The following is an 18,898-nucleotide window of genomic DNA, read 5'->3' as shown; positions in this document are numbered from 1 at the left end:
TAGCCAAGTGCTTGCTCACTGGGGGTCGTTTTGACCGTTGGGGTTTTACATAATTATTGTATGGCCTTGCCTTACAATATAAGGCGCCTTGGGGCAACTGTTTGTTGTGATTTGGCGCTATATAAAAAAAAAATTGATTGATTGATTGAAATTGATTAAAAGCCTGGTAACGAGTCTTTCATTGGATTTAGGTGTGTTGGAGCAGGGAGACAACTAAGAGTGTCAGGAAGATAGATCTCAAGGATGGAACTTGGGCACCCCGGAATTAGACAATGTGGATGAACAGGAAGTTTTCATCGTCTTTAATTACGGCGAAAAAAAGCACCATAATAACTGACAAAACTGCATTTATTATGGTGTATTTTTGGTGATACGTGACTGAAAGTGGCGTATTTATCGCACTGTTGGCTTGTCATAGTCCTGCGGCACGCCGCTCACAGGACTCATGTGTCGGGCTGGACACGCATGACCTGTCAGACAGACATGACATTCACATCACCTGCTGCGTGACCACATGATCTGATGGTCCATTTCACCTGGGACAGCCTGTCAATGTGTCACAATGTGCCCGTCACAAAAGAGATATATGTTTCATCTGTTTCCACGTGACGACAAGCACACACATGTGCGTCACGGTGGACAGTTGTAAGGTCATGTCCGTCAAAACACGGTACGTGTGTTGTGTGGGCCGCCAGAAGAGGAGGTACTGCTGGCCCACCACCAGAGGGCGCCCTGCCTGAAGTGCGGGCTTCAGGCACGAGAGGGCGCTGCCGCCACGGACACAGCCGGGAGTGACAGCTGTTACTCATTATGTCCTGACAGCTGTCACTCATTCTTCATTATCCCACTCCATAAAACCCAGACATCATCTCCACCTCATCGCCGAGATATCGTACTTCACTGGAGGTAATATCCTCAGCTGTTTGTGTTGCAATATATCTGTATATTGTGAGTGTTTGCAGGAGTACCAGTCCCTTTTTCTGTGGAGGCTGAGTGAGTGCAGGACGGCACTCTTTTCTCCTGAGGAATCACTGCGGTACTCTTCAGCATATTGAGTGAGAGGTGGAGGTGGCATTCCCACCATTGTTGTTACTGGGTGTACACACACCCACACTTGACTGTCTTTGTTCTTTGCCAGCAGTACCAGATCCGACAGTCGGGGACGGTGATCACCTGGGAATTCGGGACTTGGCGGCTCCAGTATTCACCAGGTTCGGTGGCGGCGGAAATCATGTGGTTCCGGGTCTTCTCAGGACAGACGTCTTCTATCCTCGAACCTGCCCACACGTCACCTTTGTGGATTGACTGTAATCACATTCTGAGATTGTCTGTGTATTCGTTGTGCACCTTCACAACATTAAATTGTTACTTTTTGGCTCATCTATTGACCGTTCATTTGCGCCCCCTGTTGTGGGTCCGTGTCACTACACTTTCACAACAACGTGTTCTACAGCTGTGACATCCCGGACCGGAGAGCTCAACAGCTGCTGCTGTTGGCAGTCAAAACACGCCCCCTGTCCATTCAGCGCAAAGACCAAAGTGTCACTCTCTGTTTCTGTGTTATGTGAGGGGGTGTTTTTAGTTATTTTGGTATGTCATTGCATGTGTAGTTGTAGTAATTATTTCTATACCTGTCCTGGCTGTGGTCTCTGTGTTTTTACGTCATTTCCAGCTGTCAGTGAGACTCTGGCCAGCGATCAGCTGAGGCTCCTGTGCTGTGAGCACTCTGGCTGGCCGCTCCCCATCTTACATACTGTACATATCAGCATGACATGCAAGTGTCAGAGCGGAGGGCGCACAAAACACACACATGCCACATGTGTTGTGGGGGGGGCTCAACACTTGCACGATACACATGCATGACATGTGTTGAGGGAGGATCCAACACTCTTACACGCCACATGTGTGTTGCTTGGCAACTCCACAGTCATGGGGGGACTTAGACAAATTCCACAGCCAGCTTGAAAGTGGTTGCGTGCTCACTACTTTCATGCTGACAGTGCGAATGGCCACACATTTTGTGTCGAGCAAGCGGTATTGGATGAAGGTGTGTGTCACCTAAAATTTGGCCGACACCTGCCGACCCCGGCTCCCACAGGGCACTCTCTGTCTTTCGCATGCTGGTGTGCGCAAAGTTGTAGCGACAAGTGTACGAGGCATTAGAGGTGGCTCTGAATTTTCACGACTGGCATGCAATTCCTCCTTTGTTTGCTCGTCGGCTTCAATCATATTATGTGTGAAGGGGTCCTAAGTAATTCATACATTGATACAAAGTAATTCCAACTGTACCCAAGGATCCTTTGAAGAGACCAAGTACCAGGCCAAGTAGTGGACATAAAAAAGTTTCAAAAGTTATCAAGTCAAAGGAACACACGTCACATTTCATTGCTTTCTGCTTGTGGAATTTAATTCTCCTCCATTTCTCTTACTCTGAGTCTCTCACTCAAATGTGTGGAGTAATGTATGTGAATATGACTTGAAATGAAAGGTACTGCACTCTTAACTTATTTTCATATTAGCATGGTCTGGTGGTTAAGCATTGGGCTTGAGAACAGAGGATCCTTGGTTCAAATCCCAGCCTGACTGGAAAATCACTAAGAGCCCTTGGGAAAGGTCCTTCATCCCGAGTTGCTCCCGGTGTGTAGTGAGCGCCTTGTATGACAGCACCCTGACATCGGGGTGAATGTGAGGCATTATTGTACAGCGTTTGAGCATCTGATGCAGATGGAAAAGCGTTATATAAATGCAGTCCATTTACCAAAATGCAGTCCATTTATCCCTCTGGGGGCTCCGGCTTCCTCCAACATCCAAAGACATGCAGATTAGGTGAATTGGTAACTTTATAGTGCCCTCCAAAAGTATTGGAACACTTGGTATTTCACACATTTTAATTTATTTGTGCCATTTCAAATACAAAAAAAATATTTTTAAAAATTCTAAAATTATCTTCCTTAAACTCAAACTGAAAGCAAATCTCTACAAATTGATATAAATTTATTCAAAATAGAAAATCCAAGATGATGGGTTGCATATGAAATGGAACGCTTTGATATAATACCTGTCAATAATCAATTTTATTGCCAGTTTTCTTCAGACAAGTCAGGGGATGGATACATGAACATTTCCAAGTCAGTGAATGTGTCTTGGACTTTATTTACATCAATTATGAAGAAATATTTCAATTCTCCGAATTTCTTTTTCATCCCTCTTGAGATGTGTGGCAATGTCATGACAAACTTCAATGTGCGTGTTGCAGCTGTATTCCAAAGAAGAGGAGCGTGGATTGAACATGTCATCAATTATTGAACTGTGCAGAAAACAAGAGACAAAGTGGGAAACCTTTGGTATCAAATATTAATTTGATGCTTCTGTTACAAGTCTGTAAATAAAATTTTCAAATAAGTTCTCATTTCAAAAACTTGTATATCAATCGATCAAAAAGTGGTAACATTTTATTGGCCCACCCTGTATATACTGTATATACACTCAACAAAAATATAAACGCAACACTTTTGGTTTTGCTCCCATTTTGTATGAGATGAACTCAAAGATCTAAAACTTTTTCCACATACACAATATCACCATTTCCCTCAAATATTGTTCACAAACCAGTCTAAATCTGTGATAGTGAGCACTTCTCCTTTGCCGAGATAATCCATTCCACCTCACAGGTGTGCCATATCAAGATGCTGATTAGACACCATGATTAGTGCACAGGTGTGCCTTAGACTGTCCACAATAAAAGGCCACTCTGAAAGGTGCAGTTTTGTTTTATTGGGGGGGATACCAGTCAGCATCTGGTGTGACCACCATTTGCCTCATGCAGTGCAACACATCTCCTTCACATAGAGTTGATCAGGTTGTCAATTGTGGCCTGTGGAATGTTGGTCCACTCCTCTTCAATGGCTGTGCGAAGTTGCTGGATATTGGCAGGAACTGGTACACGCTGTCGTATACGCCGGTCCAGAGCATCCCAAACATGCTCAATGGGTGACATGTCCGGTGAGTATGCCAGCCATGCAAGAACTGGGACATTTTCAGCTTCCAAGAATTGTGTACAGATCCTTGCAACATGGGGCCGTGCATTATCCTGCTGCAACATGAGGTGATGTTCTTGGATGTATGGCACAACAATGGGCCTCAGGATCTCGTCACGGTATCTCTGTGCATTCAAAATGCCATCAATAAAATGCACCTGTGTTCTTCATCCATAACAGACGCCTGCCCATACCATAACCCCACCGCCACCATGGGCCACTCGATCCACAACATTGACATCAGAAAACCGCTCACCCACACGACGACACACACGCTGTCTGCCATCTGCCCTGAACAGTGTGAACCTGGATTCATCCGTGAAGAGAACACCTCTCTAACGTGCCAAACGCCAGCGAATGTGAGCATTTGCCCACTCAAGTCGGTTACGACGACGAACTGGAGTCAGGTCGAGACCCCGATGAGGACGGCGAGCATGCAGATGAGCTTCGCTGAGACGGTTTTTGACAGTTTGTGCAGAAATTCTTTGGTTATGCAAACCAATTGTTTCAGCAGCTGTCCGAGTGGCTGGTCTCAGACGATCTTGGAGGTGAACATGCTGGATGTGGAGGTCCTGGGCTGGTGTGGTTACATGTGGTCTGCGGTTGTGAGGCTGGTTGGATGTACTGCCAAATTCTCTGAAACGCCTTTGGAGACGGCTTATGGTAGAGAAATGAACATTCAATACACGAGCAACAGCTCTGGTTGACATTCCTGCTGTCAGCATGCCAACTGCACGCTCCCTCAAATCTTGCGACATCTGTGGCATTGTGCTGTGTGACAAAAACTGCACCTTTCAGAGTGGCCTTTTATTGTGGGCAGTCTAAGGCACACCTGTGCACTAATCATGGTGTCTAATCAGCATCTTGATATGGCACACCTGTGAGGTGGGATGGATTATCTCAGCAAAGGAGAAGTGCTCACTATCACAGATTTAGACTGGTTTGTGAACAATATTTGAGGGAAATGGTGATATTGTGTATGTGGAAAACGTTTTAGAACTTTGAGTTCATCTCATACAAAATGGGAGCAAAACCAAAAGTGTTGCGTTTATATTTTTGTTGAGTGTACTTGTATATATTTACCTTAGATTGTATCTTTGCAGCTTTGAGGTGGTTATGGGGGAGGAGGCATGCTTTCAAGTGAGACGGACGGGGAGTAATGAGCGATAGCTTAATTTTGATCCTCGTCTGTATCCGCCAGCACTCCTACTCAGATGGTGGCAGTAATGCACCGAAGGTTGTTTGCTCCTCAAAAAACAAGAAGAATGCACTAATCAAATGATTAATGGATGCTCTTAAAGCTGAATGATTACTTTGGTTTAAAATCAAAATGGAAAATAGAGATTTTAAAGTATGATTTTCTCATAACAAGAGTCATGATTAATCACATTCATCAATAATGATTTTTACCAAACTATAAAATGAAATGCTGTCTGTCATTGTGCATCTTCTTTTGGCACCATACATATCCCAAGCTTTTTCCTGTGGAGATACATCAAAGAAAGAGAGAATGTGCCTAACTGTTGTCTTTTCAAACTTCAGAAATGATAAAGAGTTTTAATTAATTTTCTCAGGTCCTCTTCCTGCTCATGAAAACGATGGAATCTATTCACCTCACATCTGTAAATACAGTATGTGGATGGCAAACCTCTGTAGAGAAAAAAGCTTTGGTTTTGTAGATAACCGGCCCTCTTTTTGGGGTTGATGTGCTTTGCTATTGCCGGATGGTCTTCACCCTACTGTAGAAGGCACCACTATTTTATTTTGAAACACAGACAGAGTTTAACAGCAGGGTGTGATACTTGGTAATAACAGGAGGCCAGAGAGCAGGTGATTAGAGAACCTGCTGGGCCAAGTCTTAATGTGAGTTTGGAGTCCTGTAACTTAGAAGATAAATTAAGTCAGGAGAACCACTATATTTCAGATTTGGTGATCACTTTAACACACAATGGGACACAAATCACAAATACTAAAAGGTATGATAAAATACTTTATTTTAAATAAAAAAAAAATCATAACAAAGCTGTGATTTCAATAAGCCTAAGATAATGGCTTTCTACTTTTAGGTCTCTGTCTGGCCGGATTGTTGGAGGTGTCTGGTGGTTCTTCACTCTCATCATCATTTCATCTTATACGGCCAACCTGGCTGCCTTCCTGACAGTAGAGAGGATGGTTTCTCCTATAGAGAGCGCAGAGGACCTTGCCAAGCAGACAGAGATTGCTTATGGAACACTGGATGCTGGTTCTACTAAAGAGTTCTTCAGGGTGAGTAACCAAGATGTAGACATTCAAAGGGGTCATATTAATCATTTTCACCAAGTTAATATTGATCAGCAGTTGCCTTAAAACATAATATAATCTTGAAATAAACTTCCAGTCAAAGATGTAAATTCTACAAACAATTATTTAACTAAATATTTGAAGCTGACTATTGAGCTTATCTTCACAATTGTGACTGGGATGGATTAAGATGTTGTATCAGTGCAACAGGAGGGTGGACCTTTAGATTTGGTGGGCTTGGTGTGAATGCCCAACAACAGGCAGGACGTCTCTCATTAGGATTTACTTAGTCGGTGAAATATCAAATGTTTGAAACGACAAACACAACACATATGTTATACTTCTTGATTAAGCACAGGTACCCAAATTAGTAGTAGTGCAATATTTTCTTGAACAGTCATATATTTTAGCTTAAGCAGCTGTCACACTGTGTCGGATTGTGGAAAGGTATGAGCAATTCAAATGAAATGAAATGTTAAAGGTGTTCCTTGTCAGCTGATGTCACCTGATGTCTAGAGGTCCGTCAATAAGTTTTGTGCACGCTCAAAACTTTGAGCGGACATCAGGCAAACAGCTTCCCTGGTGGTTGCACGTTTGTTTACCACTTTGTCTTGTACTTGTTTGTAGCTTGTCAGTGGACATGCGTTAGATGCTAGTTTTACCTGTGCATTATCTGTTTATCTTCTGTTCTCGTTCAGAAGTGTTGCACACCCTCATTCTGTGGTTGTCCACACATTCCATCAGAGTCCTAAATCCACCAGAGACAATGGATTAGGTGATTTTCATCACAGAATAAATGATTTAAATCCCATTACTAATCAGTTTACTCAATCTGTCACAGTTTGAAAAGTTTTAGCTTCTCTAGCTTTTATTGATTGTTCTAAAGACACATCGGTGATCAGTTTGGATTGGTGAATGTCTGATTTTCATCTAATTTAGCATGTCATTGATGTTCTTTAAGACTAGTGCACAAGTTGTACAAGATATTGTACTTCAGTGCCAAATAAAGACCTTTTTTCCAAGATCAACTACACATTTTAATGTGGGCTTTTATTTGTGACTAGTCCAAGGCACATCTGTGCAATAATCAATCTGTTTCACTATCATTTGATATGCCACACATTTTTATCACATTTTTAAAACAGAATTCAAGGGAAACAAAGTATATCTGAACATAGAATAATTCTTAATCTTTTATTTCAACTCATGAAAATGGCAGTGAAAAAAACTGTGACATTAATATTTTTGTTTGTGTAGATTTTTTTTTAACAGTATGACCTACAGCACTGCATCCTGTAAAGATGAATACTGGACTACCTCTTTCTTCCTCTGTTCCTACATTCTTGTGATGTCAGAGGTCTAAGATCGCTGTATTTGAGAAGATGTGGTCCTACATGAAGGCAGCTGACCCATCCGTGTTTGTCAAAACCACTGATGAGGGCGTGATGAGAGTCAGGAAGTCCAAAGGCAAGTATGCCTACCTGCTGGAGTCCACAATGAATGAGTACATAGAACAAAGGAAACCATGTGACACGATGAAGGTGGGAGGGAACCTGGACTCTAAAGGCTATGGTATCGCTACTCCCAAGGGTTCCCCCCTCAGGTAAACATCTGCAGCTATGATATGTTTGGATAAAAGCCATTAATGCATTTATTGCAACTCATGCATGAGCACTGCTTCGTTGTTCACCAGTTGTACTGTCCATTGAGCTCAGTATTTGCATGTTGCTTGTTGGCATCTTCTCTCCATGAAATTAATGCATCTCTTTATCAATGTAACACATTTTGCTCTTTCATTCCACTGACTTTGAATGCATTGAATCAGGCACAGTAGAGTTCATGTCATTATTTTGACATCATATTTTTATTGAGCCACATTTATAAATTTGTGTTGCCACAATATAACTACAAATGTGTGAGCTTGGTATCCGGTGGTTTAGTTCCCTGGTGCTTTAGTCCCAAGTGGTTTAGCCCAATTTTCAAGTATTTTAGCCTCCATCTATGAATTGAACCAAAATGTGAATAAGCATGATCAAATGTATATATGATTGGCCACTGCAGATTTAAAAAGGACAGACCTTTTTTTAAAGCAAAGTGTGAACTTGAAGTTGTCAACTGGATCTAACTTAAAAATAAAAAAATTTAAGAAACTTTATCAGAGCCATCAGATGCTATATGAAAAATTAAATATCACAGATGTAAATAATAAAAGAACGCAGATACAAATATAACCTCCGGGGGCCAAACCACTGTAATTTGTGAGTTCTTGCAGAAGTGCAAAGTGGTACTATGAGATGTTCCTGCTGCCCCAATTCAGTTTTTATAAACATTTGTATTGGATTTGGTTGGTTATATGCACAAAAAAGCACCTGTAAAGGCCAAACAAACTAACCAGACACTTGAAGCAGGGCTTAAAGGGCTGCATCCCATACGGTCACTTTTCCACTTTAGCCAGACTTGCACCTTTAACCTGAAGTCAGACAAATCTCTATTTGCCACATGCAATGTGATAAGTGATGCAATGAATGATAATGAATTTGGAATGTATTTCTACCAGCCGTGTCCATAGCAGCTGTCGCTTTACATCACATTAAGGCCTGAACCAACTACTCATCATATTCCTCTTGCAATGACAGAGAGAGTGGTGACATCCAAGGCTTTTAATGTGTCTCTAATAAGCCTCATTCATTTTAATGAAAGGAGCATATGGGGAGATTCCGTTCAAACTCTGTGCGGATTCATTTGGGCTTCCACCTTGGTTGACAGCCAAAGGTCAGAATGCAGCAACTGCAAATTAGCTTATTTCTTATGCTTTGCTTGATAGTTCTTTTGAATTACCCCAAATGACATTTCATACATTAAGTCACTGCTGCATTAGTGAGAAGAGAAGCGGTGAAACAGACCTGCTCCCATGTCATTGCCCGATTGGCTCACGCCTACCACATAACAGTGGGATTCAGCATGGAACTGCAGAGGATGGCCCCATTATCTCTCTCTCTCTCTCTCTTTCTCTCTCTTTTTCCTGTTAACCCTTAGTGAAGTCAGATATGTTATTCTCTTGGTCTACTTGAGCCATTCACAGTTGTCTGATACAGAATTCCTTTGCGAGACAATGAACCTTCACAATGGGTTGTGTTGTATAAAACGAATTTGAATGATTCAACTTTTTCTGCTTGAGGACAGAAATCTGGTGCTGCTCATCTGGAATCAGACATAAGTGAATGCCACAAGAATGCTAAGAGCTGCATCCAGTCACGCCTGCAAGGATGTATGAATGCATCAACTTCTGCAGAGATTTGATTACATATGCATGCCTATATTCATGTAGCAGTGCAGGTTCAATTGAAAGCTGTACTTTACAAAACTCTCTCAGGTGTTCAAATTTTTTATATTACAGGTTCTGCAAACAGACCAATCTTCAGCATACAGTGTTTTATCAGTTTGTGAAATGTATTTTGTTAAATATATCACTGACATATATAGGGCCTGATTTACTAAGATACCAGATAAGGAGTGCTAAAGTGCTAATGTGTAATCACATCGCACAGTTGCTGGCACTGTGTTCCGTGCATGCATGAACCGTCGGACTGGCATCGTGCATGCCTGCCCGTCGCGTGATGTTTTGCGCTGATGGGCAGGCTCTACTGCCGTGAGTCGCCATGGAGTTGTACATATTCGCACTATGTGTGAAGGGGCCCTAAGGTTTCAAACTCACAAAACACAGACAATATCAAGATCCGCTAAATTGCCTTTTGACATTGATAAATCATGCTGCATGTGCAAACGTCACCTATTTGCATGTTTCTTCCCAGAATTTTGCACACTCAGGTGGACAAACCCTAAATTACATATTTGCAAAAGCAAATGCGCCAAATCGGACAATACTATTTTGCACCTTTGACAAATGCAATTCTCATTGTGTATTGTTAATCACCATGCAGGTGTATTTATGACTGCAATGGTGCTGCCCACATTTTTGCAGATGCAAACCTTTAGTAAATCAGGCCCATGGTGTCCATTCTTCTCCATTCCTACCCAACTGTTCCATCCCACTCAAACATGTGATCACATTGTAACCAACTGACCAACTTAATCAATGACCTGCAGGTCTCTGGATCATCCATGTCCACACACACTATGACTTCTTTCTTTCTGTCTCAGTCCACTGGGCTTGAGAAAGAATTCAGAGGTTTTACCAGCTCTGAGGATGCTTGTGTTCCCTACAGCTGTGTTGTGCACTTGGGGTTGGGGAGGAAGACTCTCTGTGTCTCCTAACGAGAAAGGCAGAATATCAACACACAACTAAATAACTATGAGACAGGAAAATCATGCAACTGGTGTAAGCAGTACTTCTTTTTCTGGTCAAATTCTCAATGATGGTGCTATGGAGCACTGTGGGACACTGTCTCAATTACGATGTCTCATCTCCATTCATGGGAAAATGGTGTGAAAATGCACATGGAATTAAACAAATCCAACTAGCCAAATGATGCCAATGCAAAGCTGGCCCATCATCTTAACAAGATGAGCACAGCTGTCAAAATATTCAGTTTCTTGGATGAGATACAAACAAATCACTGCTTGACCTTTTACGAGTCGAATGAATCTATAAGCTGGACAACACAGACATTATATTAATCAGCTTATTGAGTCAAGGAGGGCAAATGTTCTGTTGTGTGAAACTGTAAATATTGTATTGTTTTATGCCTTTTCATACCCCTCGTGCAAGTTTTTTGTTTTTTCTTTTTTTGCTGTTTGTTGACAATATTAGATTTAGCTGGCCCCTCTGAAGGCTCATTTATGCTCAACATTAAATATGGATATGGATGTTCCGTCTTTTGGTTCATACTCTGCATTCATATTCATATTTGTGTAACTTTTCTAAAATCTTCCAAACACAGATGAAACACAGCAGCACTGCTCCCCACCAGACACCGTGGGGGCAGTGTAGCCAAAGATTAAACGTGCGCAATCATGTGAAAAGATAATGAAGACATTTAAAAATGGTGGAATATTTTGACAACAGCTATGAGATCTGTAATCTTATTATGAAGTATTTCATGACTGCACAGTCTACCTCCGTCTAAACCCCTACCTATTCTTTTGCTTGTTTTGTCACAGAAACAGTATTATGACTCAGAAACTTTGAAAAGTTTCTCTAGTGCCCTCTAGAGGATGTTTTGCCTAACATTCGTAACTACGTAAAATACGTATGGAAGTATGTGAGCAGTGACGGTTGCAATGTTTGAAAGACACGGATAGATTTACATGACCCATTAATGAGCCTTCAGAGAACCAGTCCGTCCTATTAATTTCAGATTAATGCTTTCCAAACAAACACATTGTTTTTTGACTTCTTTTTTACCAACAGAAAGGCATTTAAGGTCAAATATAAACACAGAGGAAGATTAAAACCCAACAAAACTTGCTTTCAAAACTAACTGATCATTTATTACACTATGTAACAATTTTTGTTCCTGGCTTCTAAGTGTTATATTTCAACTGCTTATGTCTAAAGTCTATGGAAAATTGACTACATTCAGCACAAACATTGATTTATTTTTTTATATATATATATTCTAGAAAGTTCTAAAAGTTTCTTGAAATTTCTAGATAATTCTGGAAACTTCTAGAAAATTCTGGACAGTTCTAGCAGTTAAAGAATATTCCTGTAGACCACTCAGTAGTAGTGAAGGCGAATCGAGAATATTCATGAAAACAGACAAATTTCAAAATATCATTGTCCTGATCACAGAAGCAAAGTTTCTGTGAAATAACAGCTATTTTCTATTTATTTGAGGCATAACAGGTTAGGAAAACACACTGTGTACCCAGGAACAAAACAAAAATAAAAATTTGTTACATAGTGTTATGGCACCATCATTACAGAACCACTTAAACAAAATAATAAAATAATTGATTCATTATAGATAACTGGAAAATAATTAAATGGATAAAATTGTTTTCAGCCTAGCTTTAAAAACCTCAGCAGAATTTGTCTCTGCATTGTCAACAGGCATGTTATTGTGCAAAACAGAATGTGATTAAAAAGAAAAAAATCAGGTTTGATACGGTCTATAAATTAAGAGGACACACAGCCATTTACAAACCCAAAATCTCAAATATTAGGAACAATTCAACAACACAATATAATATTTGTTTGTTTTGTTGTTTGTGAAAATATACACCAATTTCAAAATTAGGTGTTGGCACAGACATTTTCACAGGTTCAATTTATCAATGATAAATTGAAATAGTAAGGTATATAATATGGATGATGTCAAGCAGGTGAGAGGAATATGTTGAAAATAAAAAAAAAAAAAAAAAAAAATTCCTGGGCCTTCAGCTGAAGGCAAACCGGCCAACAGATGCACCAGCAAATAATCAAAAACCTCTGGGTGAAAAGGAAGAAGGATTTTCAGAAAATTGCATTCAACAACCATTACCCTCCAAATTATGCAAATAGAATTATTGAATTTGAAAATACACTCAATAGAATAGTGTGCTTTTAAAAAATACAGGGGGGGAAAAAAAGCTCAAAATTATTGCAAAAAAAGTTTGTATGCTTACATAATGTAGTTTTTATTTGAAAAATCCTTATTGTGAAAATCTGCAGTGGAAACACTTTTTCGCACTATTTAAAGTCACATGAGGTAGTACAAAAACAGTGACATGAGATTCTTCTAATGGGACTAGTCCACAGAGCACTGTTCCTTCCCCTTTAATCGCAAATATTAAATTGGGGTACGTTTTGAAGCATCATAGTAACTTCTTGATCTCTCTTTGTCAACCTTGAACAAACTTTGTATGCATAGTAGTGAGGTGACAGCAATCTTCGCACCAAATTTGAAATTGAGATCCAATTTGTGAACTGTTTAAAATTTCATCCCGATTCTCTAAATCATTGAAGTTATGTGCAACTTCCGTGTATTTGTAATCTTAATGGCTTCAATCATGTTCGGGCATCTTTAAACGAGGTATTCATAGTGAGTACAGCTTGAAACCAAAGCAGCATCTGTTTTCTGTTTTGTTCTTTTCTTTTGTTTTTGGGCGGGTTGCCATGTCTGCACTTTATAAGCTAGTTGCCAGATCTGCACTTTATAAGCTAGTTGCCACGTCTGCACTTTATAAGCCATCCTGTATAGGAGGCAAGCTGAAGTAAGCTGTTTCATCACATTTTTGTACTTTTTTGGAATGTGGGCAATTGTACCAGAATGATGCTCTGTGGAACAGCCCTGTACAATATATGACATGTGGACACAGTAGATGGAGAGCTTGTTAAACACTGTAAGAGATAACATTATGGCAATATTGGATTAAAAAAACAATTTCATGTCAATATTTTCCAAAGAGAAAAATAAGCATCCATATTTTCTTTGTGGGACTTTATGGATAATGTACACATCTGTGAAGCTGCCCTGAATGTAGAAAAATATGCACTTCTTTTAGAGCAACGAGTGCTGGTATCCAGCCATGTGTTTTCAGTATGTTTCTGCACCTGTCATCCTGATCTGTCTTTGGTTTGAGAATCCAATGTGGTATATTATGAAGGTCAAAATATGACGTCGTCCCCAGCACAGCACAGCTAAAGACCTGCATGAAGGATAAATGTGGGCACATTCTACTTCAAAACTTTATAAACTGGTGTTTTCAGTACACTTAAAAAGTGGTGTTGAAATAAAACACTAATTACAGTGGTTAACTCGACTGTGCCAACATTTTTGAAAGCAAATAAAATAAAAACCAAGACTTTGCACTGGTTCAAGGAATAAAAACAAAAAACAGAATCAAATGATATATCACTAAGAACAAAAACAAAACCAGAAACTTTATATTTTTTTATGTGACATCACAGAAACCTTTATTTGAAATGTTCACTGGTTAAAATATATTTTGATCACATTAACTTAGAGCTGGGATCCACATCTTGGGTGAAGATAAATTTACAAGCAGCAGGTAATTAAAGCCAAATGTGGTCTCCCTATTTAAAAAGGCAGGAGATATTTTGCTATTCAGCTTATCAATGTTGATCTTTGACATCAGCTTAATATTTGATGGACAGGCAAACGTAAAAGAGATGCATTGTTGGAAATAGTTTGCTAGCTACATTTAGGCTAAACATTGTGCCCAGCATAGCCTAGCTCAACTGCAACATTAACAATAGATTATCATTATCATTATTATGGGGAATTATCATTTTAAAGTTGAACCCAAAATTGCATATGGATCCTGCTCACCACAAACCAACTGGAAACAAAACAAACAATCAAAAAAAAAAAAAAAAAAAATCTGGTTTGAAGCCCTGATAAATACCATGCATCATATGTGTTTGCAAAATACTCACTCCAATTAAGGGTCGCGGGGGGGCTGGAGCCTATCCCAGCAGTCATAGAGCGTGAGGTGGGGTACACCCAGGACAGGATACCAGTCTGTCACAGGACCACAAACAAACACATACACACCCACAGACACACCTACGGACAATTTAAAGATTCTAATCCACCTAACCGGCATGTCTTTGGATGTGGGAGGAAACTGGAGTACCCGGAGGAAACACACGCAAACTCCACACAGAAAGGCCACAGGCGGGAATTGAACCCATGACCTCCTAGCTGTGAGGCAACAGTGCTAACCACTAAGCCACTGTGCTGCCCGTCTGCAATATACTATAGTGTAAATATATTTTGTGAAGGACTCGCTGCTGAACTAACATTTGTGGTTTTGGGATTATAATATTTTGGATTTGCATATTCTTGAAATCTGTATCAGCAGCATTTTGAAGTATTTGAAGACTTTTTGCACTAATTTGTGGTAGGCCACAAAATAAATATTACAGTTTAATCAGTCACTTCTGAAGGTAACAACTGCATTACTCAGAGTCTGTCCTGCAGCCCAGGATGGGACAGATTGAATCACTGCAGTATTGCCCAAATAAAACAGGGCACATATACAGTACAAACGAGTAACGTAGCAGCTGTGGCGTTGATGGCCACCAGACCTGGGTTTTAGGTGAAAGAAACAGACAAACAAGCAAATTTGGGGCTATTTCATGTTATTTCAAACACACCTGCTCCTAATTTCTATTGTGCTGATGTGATGATAAACCTATTCCCTGCAACAAGCTCAGACGTGTCCATAAGGTAGCGAACCGGTACATGATATATGACATAAACAAACAAAATGTGGTTTCAAAGATGACAAAAAAAATTTTTAACTCTTCACTATGATGCCTTTCTCTGATTTGTGGGTAGAGAGAGTCTTTGTCCACAGCCAGTCAGCTATAGGAAATACACACACACAAAAACACACATGAACACTCAGCAGAGAGAGAGAGAGAGCAACATTTTGGTGTAAGTGTTGGATGTGGTGGTTTATATTGTCCCATACCATGTGTAGACCATCTACACTTGGTTGTAGTTTCCTGTCAGCAATTCACCCTTGAGCTTGTTGAAGTAATAAACTTGTGAAAGTGAACCTGACAGTTAATTGAGTCGAAACCTCTGTCTGCATTTGTCTCCTCTGATAGATGTAAATTAATTAACACAAGCTTCACACTAGGATGCAGTTATGGCTTGAATATTGATAGGTGAGTTGCCATAGCAATGTGTATGTCAGTGCTGCTGAAAGGAAATTAACACCTGTAGACAAGCTACCACATCCAAGGCATCTCAAATGATGGTGTTTGCTCAGACTCACTCTGAGGCCCCTGCTTGGTAAAACCTGACTCTCCGGGCATTCAGCATTTCAGCCCAAATATACCACTAAGCATTTGCATCTAAAGCAAGCGTTTCTGCTTGCAGGTGATTCAAATAATAGCTCAGTGTTGTCATAATCACCCCCATGCGAGCAATCTTTTTTCTCTATCTGTCCCATAGAGTGTCTCCTAATGCCTATTGTTTCATATTATCTTCCAAGAAATCCGGTAAACCTGGCAGTGTTAAAACTGAACGAGCAGGGCCTCTTGGACAAATTGAAAAACAAGTGGTGGTACGACAAGGGAGAGTGTGGCAGCGGGGGCGGGGACTCCAAGGTCAGAGCCAGTTTGATAAACCCTGTGGGTAACTCACCTGCAATGGGTGGGAGGCGGGTAACCGGCAGGCCAACACTGTAGCACCTCTCCAACAGCACCAAGCTTCCCGTTGGGGTGGGTATGGCTAAATCTGAAAAAAGAGTTGGAAAACCCAGTTATGATGGTCCAAAATGAGTCAAAGTTGAAGTGTAGAACCAGTTGGGTTGTCATATTAAGACTTTAGAACCTTTTTCCATTCAGTTAATGAGGAAACATTTCTGACATCTGTGTTGCATAAATGAGGGTACGCAGTGTGCCGGTTACCCAAAGTGATATTGTAATACACATCTACTACCTTAGGGAGCAAGCCAGCCAAGCTAGATGGAGTATTAATGCATATCACTTTACTCAAATGTGTCTAATAATGCTGTTCCTATATATATGCACCAAATGTGAGTGTGTCTGTGCGTGTATAAGTGTTTTCTTTTTTTTCCTAATATGCAACTATCAATGTGTGTATGCAATTGCTGCTCTGTGTTTCTGAATTAATAACATAAAATAACATGGTATAATATGTTATTTATGTTATTTCCTTATGGTTGGAAGAATCCCTGTAAACCTAGCGGTGTTGAAACTCAGTGAGCAAGCCGTCTTAGACAAACTGAAAAACAAATGGTGGTACGATAAAGGGGAGTGTGGCAACAAGGACTCCGGAAGAAAGGTTAGTCTCCAACCCTGTGCAGCATTTCACAGCACCTTGCAGCACAATTCTGCCCTGATCCTAGACCAGCCTCAAATCCACCCCGTAGGCTCTATAATTCTGTACGCATGAGGTGCTAGCAGTACTACAGTACTGGCCTGAATGTAAGACGAACTTCACCAATCATTGCATCAACACAGTAAATGTAAACAAGTTCATCTTTTAATGTCATAAAGAAAACATCAGCATTTTTTTTTCTTTTTTAGTTCCATTCCCACATACTGTGCTTTCATCAAGGGCACAATTTAGAACTAGAAATTGGGGGGGGACAAAGTGCGAGGTCTGCAGGGCCGAAGCCCATAGGCCGGGGGTCTGGGGGCCGCTTTAGAAGCCCCAAGAAGCCAACGGTTTCTAGATAAGCTCAGATGCATTCTGAGCATCCAGAACAGCAATTTTAATGTTTTGAGAAGACCATAAAGTGGACACCATTTGACTTATGCAATTTGAAACTGCGGATATACGTAAGTACTTTATTCTGAGAATAGCCAGCATTGATTTTATTAACATCCTGGTGTAAATAAGGTATCACCACATGTGTAGAACTCAAAAAGAATGACAGGTTGAGTTTTCATTAAACAAAACAACTGCAATGTGGTAAAATGTATTCATAAATATGAAAGAACAGGTTCTTAATAATTATTAACTATCACATACTGTATTTTTTTTTTCTCAAGATTTGTTTTTGCATAAGTTTGAAAAAACAACAGATCATAAGTTTAGGATAAATTACTTATGAATTTAATTTTCGAAGTGGCACTAATGACAACACTCATACTGAACATAATTTTGCTTGCAAAGACTGATTTTGGAGATCAAGCAATAATTGCAGATGGGCTTTCTGAGGTCCCAGATAGCTTTTCTGATTTCCTTTTCTAACTTTCAGTATTTAGTAAATTAGCATATGGTCCATTGATACTCATGTGTAGACACTAGTCCCTAGAGGCAACTATTTTTGGTTTCAAATCTGGGCAAATGCAGTCCCAGAAAATTCTGAATGTGACAAACAAGAAACAGGTGTTGTAAACAAGTCAGTGCTGCTAAAAATACAAACTTGCAGAAACAAAGATACTATTCTGACATGGTTTTGCACATAAGACTGACATGGTTTGCACATATGACTGGCATAGCATGTTTCAAGTACTCACATATATGTCAGAAGGTGGGGGGGGGGCATACCATATTCTGTCCCCCCTGGTTGAAAAGGTGGGGAGGACATGTCCCCCTATCCCCCACCAAATTGCGCCCATGGCTTTCATGCTACTGAAGGTGTCAAGTTTCTGGAAAACAGCTCAAATTTGTTTTGCTTGTCAGTGTCTTAAACTGTCGCAGGGCCACATATACACAAATAAACCCATTCACACACACACACACACACCCACCTACGGTCAATTTGAAGTTTCCAGTCCACCTAACTTGCATGTCTTTGGATGTGGGTGGAAGCCAGAGCAGCCAGAAAGAACCCACACAAACTCCACACACACTCCTCAAATGACGTTCTTGCTGCGAGGCAACAGTAGTGTATTGTATTATAATTGTCCATTTCTGGTGCAAAGAATGTTGAAAATAAAAAAAAAATAATAATAAGCTCTAACAATGACTGGGCTGAGCCACCATTATCCATTATCTGTGATATTCAAAATCCACCCTGTGGGCTCGATATAATAGACATGACAGCCAAAGGCTGATGTTCTCCTTCACTGTCCGACTCAGCTTTCTGCCGTACATTCTGGAATGATATATGCAGTTGTCACTTCTCTGTGTATCATCCCTTTTCACCCACTGCAAAGGAAGATTATAGCTTAAAATGATTTC

At 40.3% G+C, this 18,898-nt stretch overlaps 1 protein-coding gene across 4 annotated transcripts in view; it reads left to right on the top strand.

The window, feature by feature from the left end:
• The window catches only part of gria1a (glutamate receptor, ionotropic, AMPA 1a), a 262,134-nt gene that overhangs the window by 209,169 nt on the left and 34,067 nt on the right, over positions 1 to 18,898 (top strand). For 2 of the 4 annotated variants that reach the window (XM_034181029.1, XM_034181031.1), the window contains exons 10-12: positions 6,104 to 6,302; positions 7,673 to 7,920; positions 16,933 to 17,047. In XM_034181029.1, the coding sequence (XP_034036920.1) occupies positions 6,104 to 6,302; positions 7,673 to 7,920; positions 16,933 to 17,047 (562 nt within the window). Of the gene's footprint in view, positions 1 to 6,103; positions 6,303 to 7,672; positions 7,921 to 16,232; positions 16,348 to 16,932; positions 17,048 to 18,898 lie in introns of all 4 variants that reach the window. The other 2 variants (XM_034181028.1, XM_034181030.1) reach the window with 1 other exon arrangement.

The sequence above is a fragment of the Thalassophryne amazonica genome, chromosome 11 (assembly GCF_902500255.1).
Source record: "Thalassophryne amazonica chromosome 11, fThaAma1.1, whole genome shotgun sequence".
Taxonomy (NCBI): Eukaryota; Metazoa; Chordata; class Actinopteri; order Batrachoidiformes; family Batrachoididae; genus Thalassophryne; species Thalassophryne amazonica.
The sequence above is the reverse complement of the archived record's forward strand: the minus strand, read 5'-3'. Positions and strand labels throughout refer to the sequence as shown.